At 36.3% G+C, this 7,848-nt stretch overlaps 1 protein-coding gene across 1 annotated transcript; it reads left to right on the top strand.

Annotated features, from left to right (window-relative positions):
• The first annotated feature begins 1,514 nt into the window (after window positions 1-1,514).
• On the top strand, window positions 1,515-7,594 carry LOC139857041 (MA3 DOMAIN-CONTAINING TRANSLATION REGULATORY FACTOR 1-like). The gene is made up of 4 exons (XM_071845749.1): window positions 1,515-1,730; window positions 1,845-2,082; window positions 5,316-5,410; window positions 5,508-7,594. Exons 2-4 carry the CDS (start codon window positions 1,860-1,862, stop codon window positions 7,320-7,322), a joined length of 2,133 nt encoding a protein of 710 aa, XP_071701850.1. The 5' UTR covers window positions 1,515-1,730; window positions 1,845-1,859; the 3' UTR covers window positions 7,323-7,594.
• The last annotated feature ends 254 nt before the right edge of the window (window positions 7,595-7,848 follow it).

Raw genomic sequence — 7,848 nt, 5'->3', positions numbered from 1 at the left:
TGGGCTAAGTTGGTTAGGCCAAATTTAGAACAAGCCTATTTTTATTTTGAGTTACTTAACGTTGTTGTTGACGTCAAGAAAACACTATTTATGACCATCGTGAATCGTGATGTATGTGTTTTTTTAACGTATTCGGCAAAGTTTGTTAAGCCACATTTAGATCAAGCCGAATTTTGTTTTTAATTAGGGAAACTGATCAATATGCCCTTATTTCCGGAAGTCTTTAACAATACGCTCTCAAAAATCGAAATAGTAACATATTTCCCTTGTCCACGCATCATGCACCACACATCATGCGTATATGCTCGTGCGTGATGCATGAACACCGGGCATTTAGGCAAACAATCACGTTGTTAGTAGATACGCACTAAGTAATCTGAAACACACACGAGGCGTGTTGCTTTTATAATAAGGCCGCTCATTCGAGTTTTAAACTTCCACACACAACAATAACCGTATAAACACGCACTCAAGCACGCACGACGCACCCCAAGGAGATTTTTTGAAAATCGATCATTTCATCAATCTTTGCTTATCACTCACTCGGTTCTCTATAAACTTCAACCTACGATCATGATTATACCCCCAGTTACCAACATCATACACATAATCAAGCATCAAAAACCCCACAATCGTTTTTAAAGTTGTTGAACGAGGGAAAATTTGTCAAATCCGACTTATTAAAGTGTTTGATTAAGAAACTACCCATTGGCACATCACCCACAATGTGAAATAAATATGTAAAATCGATATTACATTGGTTAGATTCTTTAGTCGTTGCATAATTTCGTCGAATACTTGGTGTGCGTTTAAGTTACCAATCAATTGGTTGCTGTTGAATTGTCTTTGATGTTTTTTTATACTTGGTTTCGTTCCTATGTCTTTGTAAAACAAACGAAAAACTCATTTTTGAGTCGTTAATGTATAACCGACAAAAAAGCAACATGCATGCACCACTCATAGAGCATTCTGCAACGTGCGTGGTGCGGGGAGCGTGATGCGTGGTGGTGGTATTTCTTTAAAACTGTTTTTTGATGGTCATTATTGTTTGTTTTCAGAATTATAAATCGGGTGAGCTTACACTAGGGTGTAGCACCAAATTGATTAAGATCGTAGGTGCTCAGTTGACCTTCACACAGCGAAAACGATTCGAGCATTTATAAAACGGAAGGAAATGAATGGATTCTAAAAGCCAAAATAAACTTGAAGAATGATGATCGTAAAACGGAATAAAATCAAGAGAACAACGGAGTAAAATAGTCCAACCTTTTCGTGTCATTCACAAAACCCCAAATACGAGGGCACGTCTGTCTTTTCATAAGACAATTGGCTGAACCCGACCAAAAAACTTATACAAACACCAATCAATATGTACTGTACAACTCACATTAGCACAATCGACACGCGTAACCCGTCCAATAGACGGTGACGTGTCCATGTAACCGTATAGCCTCCCTACAAAAATTAGACCTGCTCTCCGTCCTCATCCATTTCTCCGATTCGTTATCTTTTTTTTTCTTTTTTTTTTCTCTCATATTCAAAAAGCACACAGAGTTACCGTGATAACTTTAGTTAACTATTCTAGGGATTCATATTCATAAATCACTCTCGAAGTTATAATTAAACGCTGTTAGATTGATTATCTACTTCATACATCCTGTTCTGGCTCGAGATCCGAGCCACGAGCAGTTGAAATTTGAAAAGTAAATCGCGATTGACGGATCTATTCTGTAATGATTTCATCGATCGATTTCATATTAAATCAATTCATTTTCAGATTATAATGTGTATATCTTTAGTTTAATTAATTAAAATAATTTATGATTTATTTAATTTGATTGTAGGATTTGCGATTGGCAATGGCGGCAGCACGTGAGGGTTTTTTGACTGATGAACAAAGGGAAGTATTGAAAACCGCTACACAGAGTACGGAGATTCTATCATCGTCGCCAAAATCTCCGTCGTGGTTGATGGCTGAACATCAGATTAAAGCTCCGGCCGGTGAAAGGGCGGGAAATGCTGGCGTTGCTGCTAGGCATGTGCGTCGTTCACATTCTGGAAAGCTCATCAGGGTTAAAAAAGGTGTGTTTGTGCATTATCTTGTTTATGTACATCACCAATTTATATATGTATGTAGATGTAGATTTTAGGTATCTATGTTTAGCTTTGATTACCACTTTGTTAAATCGAATAACTGAATGCGGATGAAACAATAGGTGCTGCTATATTAATATCTTTTAGTCAGTTTAGTTTTCATAAGATCTGGAGATGGTTAAAAATGGCTAATGTTATTTGGATGTAGTTAAATGAAGATTTGGATACAATGTAGCTGGTCTAAGCTTCACTTGTATCTAAGTTTTGCATAAGTTTGTAATGGTGATAGAAACATATTTACAGTACAGGAATCGGTGAATATATAGTGCTTATTTTGAAAATTATAGATTTCTAGTAAACGAAATAAGTTCCAGAGAGGGAGAGTTTTGGAGTTAAATTGTAGTGTCACACGTTGCTTTTATTTTGCTAATGAATAAACATTAATTAGGGAGGTGATCCTCACACACCACTTTTTGATCCATTTGCACTTAATTTACTATTATACCCTTAATTATACTTATAATAATAATAATATAAGTTCAACTCTCTAGATTAATTAGGGGTATAATTGTAAATTTATGAGATATAAGTGTAGATGGATCAAAAAGTGATATGTGAGGATCACCTCCCGTTTAACTAGTGATGAATGAATTGGGCATCAAAGCTTGGATTGGCGGACTTGTATTCTAAGGCTGTAGCACTACGTATATGCCAAACTTGATCCACTATAATTATTGTGCTTATTAACATTAACATTAATACTAACACTTGTGTACTCAAAGTGGTGGCGAATGTCGTCATTTTAGTTATATCGGATTGTCGTTTTGAGTTTGCGTTCACATTACAAACGGTCCCTCAACTTCGACTATATTTACACAACGGCCCCTCAAGTTTACACTTAGGGGTAAAAAGTGTAAATATGTAATTTTATTAAAATAAAAGAAGACTTTTTGGCTCTGTTGGTCCTTCAATTATACACGAAATTGCAATCCGAGTCCCTCAAGTTTTTTTTTTGGATTTTTGAGTCCTTAAAATTGCAAAATTTTGCAATCCGAGTCCCTCCGTCTAACTTCCGTCTAAATTGGCCGTTAACCTTTTACATGTGCCATGCATGTGAGGTTAAAATCGTCTTTTTACTCTTTTCTTTGACTTTTTTGCTTCGTTGGTCCTTCGTTTATACACAAAATTGCAATCTGAGTCCCTCAACTTTTTAATTCGAATTTTTATCTTTTTTTATCTTTAATTCATACCTTTTATATTAATGGTTACAATTAGTTTTGTATCAAAATCTGATGAAAAATTATTTTTATAATTTTTAAAGTCGAATGTGTATTTATTAACAATTAAAAACTAAAATTTAACAATATTATATCTATACGGTTTAATTATTAGTTAATAATTACAAATATTGAGAATTAATTTATCAAAGTTTTATCAGTATAATAACATGTTTATAAGTATTTTTCTGATCAAAACTTAATTTATATAATTATATTACAATTTATTAATTATTATTATTATTATTATTTATTAACAGAAAACAGTAAAAATAATTTTTACAGAATGTAATTAACTTATAATAATTATTAGAATCGAAAATATAATTTATACATTATTTGGAATATTTATTCTTTATTTAGTTATATACCGAAATTGTTTAATTATTAGATAAATCGAATATAAATAAAATTTACGGATAAACCACCTAGGAAAAAAAATTTGCTTCCTGATTTCGAAATCCGAATGAACTTCAGATCCGTCGATGATGATTTGACGATGATTCGATGAAGATGATGACGATGGTGAACAAACAAGATGACGAAGAACATGAACTAACAAGCGTTTTAAATCGGACAAACCCTACGCATTCCTTGACGGCGATGCGAAACGACGGAGAAAGTTCGAAGAAGAAGATGAGAGATGATGATAAAAAGTCGAAGTTAGATAAAAAGTATGAATTAAAGATAAAAAAAAGATAAAAATTCGAATTAAAAAGTTGAGGGACTCGGATTGCAATTTTGTGTATAAACGAAGGACCAACGAAGCAAAAAAGTCAAAGAAAAGAGTAAAAAGACGATTTTACCCTCACATGCATGGCACATGTCAAAGGTTAACGGCCAATTTAGACGGAAGTTAGACGGAGGGACTTGGATTGCAAAATTTTGCAATTTTAAGGACTCGAAAATCCAAAAATAAACTTGAGGGACTCGGATTGCAATTTCATGTATAATTGAAGGACCAACGGAGCAAAAAAGTCAATAAAAGAAACTAATTCCACTCGAATTTATAACGGGCTCTATCTTCTCGCTCGGTGCGAGTTAAATTTTTCAGAGACCACCGGTCAACTCGAAAAAATCTTACGAACCCAACGGGACTAACTACACGCAAAACGGACACTTTTCAAAAAAACGCTAAACACAACGACAACCCGTATCTTCCCGCTCGCCACGAGTTAAATTTTTTCGATGGCAGCGTCAGACTCGAAATAATTTTATGAACAAAACGAAACTAACCACGTTCGAAACGGACACTTTTTAAAAAACGCTAAACACAACGACATCCCCTTTTTCTGTTCGCCGGGAGTTCAATTTTTCCGACAGCACCGTTACACTCGAAAAAATTTATTGAACAAAACAAAACTACCTACGTTAGAAACGGATACTTTTTAAAAAACGTTTAACACAACATCTAAAATGGCGCTTCACACATGGGCCGTGTTCCCCTCTGTAAATACACAATGCTACGCTAAATATGAATACGCAGGCCGAAAGCACCCGCCACAACGCGCGGGCCGGTGCGGACTAGTTATCTATTAAAGAACTTGTATGAAGATTATGCTTGTTCTTTAGGTAATGAATATATGGAAAAGTGTAGGTGAATATTGGCTTCGTATGTTCAATATTGTATCATGTTAATCAGGAGTCAGAACATTGAGTTATGTATAGAGATGATTGAATTATGGATCAAGCTGTATACAGTTAGACTCTAACCATACCATTATGTTCTTTTCCTCCGGTTTAGTAGGATTTTCTCGGATGCTTTTATGTGTGCATTTGATGTTTTCAATCATTAGGATTTATTTTGTGTTTCTTTATTAATTTGAAATAATTGGTATTCGTAAGCTGTCTTGTGTTCTGTTCCTTTCGTATTGGTTTTCTTATGATCTTATTGGATGATATACTATACTATTTTAATATGTTAATGACCGATTCTGAAAACAGATGGCGGTGGTGGTAAGGGCACGTGGGGAAAACTACTTGATACTGATGATGATATTCAAATTGATCAAAATGACCCTAATTATGATAGTGGCGAGGTAGCTATTTCTTGACCCTATATCTCTCTTTACTCAATATTGTTTTTTTTATGTAGCATATCCATGTGTTTTGGGTTTTATGTTCATGAAATTGCAGGAACCATATCAACTAGTTGGGTCAGCCATTTCAGACCCTTTAGATGAGTACAAGAAAAAGGTGGCCTCCATAATTAACGAATACTTCACTACTGGTGATGTGGATTTGGCATCATCTGACCTCAAAGAACTTGGGTCATCTGAATACCATCCATACTTCATTAAAAGGCTCGTTTCAATGGCCATGGATAGGCATGACAAAGAGAAAGAAATGGCTTCGGTTCTTCTTTCAGCTTTGTATTCTGATGTCATCAGCTCTACACAAATCAAGCAAGGTTTTTTTATGCTTCTCGAGTCTGTTGATGACCTGGCAGTTGACATACTTGATGCAGTTGAGATTCTTGCTTTATTCATTGCTCGTGCTGTTGTTGATGACATCCTTCCTCCTGCCTTTGTGACACGGGCAAAGAAGTCGTTATCAGAGTCATCGAAAGGGTTTCAAGTTCTTCAAACTGCAGTCAAAAGCTACCTCTCGGCCCCACATCATGCAGAACTTGTGGAGCGCCGATGGGGTGGGACCACCCATGTTACTGTTGATGAAGTCAAGAAAAGAATTTTCGATCTGTTGAAAGAATATGTGGAAAGTGGGGACACTTCTGAAGCTTGTAGGTGTATCCGCCAGCTGGGCTTAGCCTTCTTTCATCATGAAGTTGTTAAAAGAGCTTTAGTTTTATCAATGGAGAATCGTACATCAGAGCCACTTATTTTGAAGCTATTAAAGGAGGCATCAGAGGAGGGTTTGATAAGCTCGAGTCAAATGGTCAAAGGCTTTTCACGTTTACGTGAGAGCTTAGATGATTTGGCACTTGACATACCTTGTGCAAAATCCCTGTTCGAGTCACTGGCTAAACAAGCCGTTTCTGAAGGCTGGCTAGATTCATCAATCTCAGATGGGATTTTGACAGTGACAGAAGCAGAGGATGATGAGAAATTAAGGCGCTACAAAAAGGAAATTGTGACGATAATTCATGAGTATTTTCATTCAGATGATATACCTGAACTTATTACCAGTCTCGAGGATCTCGCATCACCTGAATATAACCCGGTTTTTTTGAAAAAGTTGATTACTTTGGCCATGGACAGAAAGAATCGAGAAAAGGAAATGGCGTCTGTTTTGCTATCTGCCCTTCATATTGAGATCTTTTCGACTCGAGATATAGTTGACGGTTTCGTCCTTCTTCTTGAATCTGCTGAAGACACGGCTCTAGACATACTTGACGCTTCAAATGAACTCGCACTCTTCCTTGCACGGGCCGTGATTGATGACGTTTTGGCTCCGTTGAATTTGGAAGAAATTGGGAACCGGTTAGCACCAAACTGTAACGGTAGCGAGACTGCTCACGTGGCTCAGTCGCTTGTAGGCGCCCGCCATGCAGGTGAGAGACTATTAAGGTGTTGGGGAGGTGGAAGTGGGTGGGCAGTTGAAGATGCCAAGGACAAAATAGTAAAATTACTTGAAGAGTATGAGACAGGGGGAGTTGTTAGTGAAGCTTGTCAATGCATTCGTGACCTGGGGATGCCGTTTTTTAATCACGAGGTTGTGAAGAAGGCGTTGGTGATGGCAATGGAGAAACAGAATGATAAGAGGATGTTGGAGTTGTTGCAGGAGTGTTATAGTGAAGGGTTGATTACTAGTAATCAGATGACGAAAGGGTTTGGTAGGATGAAAGATGGGCTTGATGATTTGGCACTTGATATTCCAAATGCTGATGATAAGTTTAAATTTTATTATGAGCATGCTGTTGTTAGGGGTTGGCTTCTTCCTACTGCATTTAATACTGCTAATGAGGATGATGTTGCTGCTGTGGCTTGTTGAGATGATGATGATGTATCTGTACCAGTATTACTATGTCTTATCTGTTTAAGGTACAGTTACGAGTCTATTTGTTTACCTGATGTATAAAATGGTTAGAAATGGTTGGTTGTTTTTGAAAAGTCTTAGTTCTAGGTCAAGACTTGATAAGGAAGGTACAATGAATGAATGAATGAACCCACCCGTTCTGCTACTGCTTTCGTTTGTTTTAGAATGGGGAATATATGTTCTGTATCTTTCTCAGATTATTATTATAGCTTTTCTATTTCTTTTCATTGCTTTGTTGCTTGCTTTTACATGGCATGGCAGTGGGGCTAAAAATATATAACATAAACTAAGAACCATACAATTGGATGGAGACTTCAAAGAGATCAAGACATTACCTGACCCAAACAAAACTAAAATCTGCACAGTAGACACTACAAACTCTTGAAGATAATCAAATACCAAACAAAAGCATAACAACATACAAATGTACAACTTAATATAAGCTGTCCATTTTTCATGACACTAAAATTTTGCCAACTGC

Source organism: Rutidosis leptorrhynchoides, chromosome 7 (assembly GCF_046630445.1).
Source record: "Rutidosis leptorrhynchoides isolate AG116_Rl617_1_P2 chromosome 7, CSIRO_AGI_Rlap_v1, whole genome shotgun sequence".
Classification (NCBI taxonomy): domain Eukaryota; kingdom Viridiplantae; phylum Streptophyta; class Magnoliopsida; order Asterales; family Asteraceae; genus Rutidosis; species Rutidosis leptorrhynchoides.
This window is presented reverse-complemented; position numbering and strand designations above follow the sequence as displayed.

What these genes read in the sequence shown, in the direction of transcription:
- LOC139857041 (XM_071845749.1), top strand. Translation starts at nt 1,860, where the DNA reads ATGGCGGCAGCACGTGAGGGTTTTTTGACTGATGAACAAAGGGAAGTA. An exon ending in GCTCATCAGGGTTAAAAAAG is followed by an intron (nt 2,083 to 5,315) that starts GTGTGTTTGTGC and finishes TTCTGAAAACAG; the next exon opens with ATGGCGGTGGTGGTAAGGGC. An exon ending in CTAATTATGATAGTGGCGAG is followed by an intron (nt 5,411 to 5,507) that starts GTAGCTATTTCT and finishes ATGAAATTGCAG; the next exon opens with GAACCATATCAACTAGTTGG.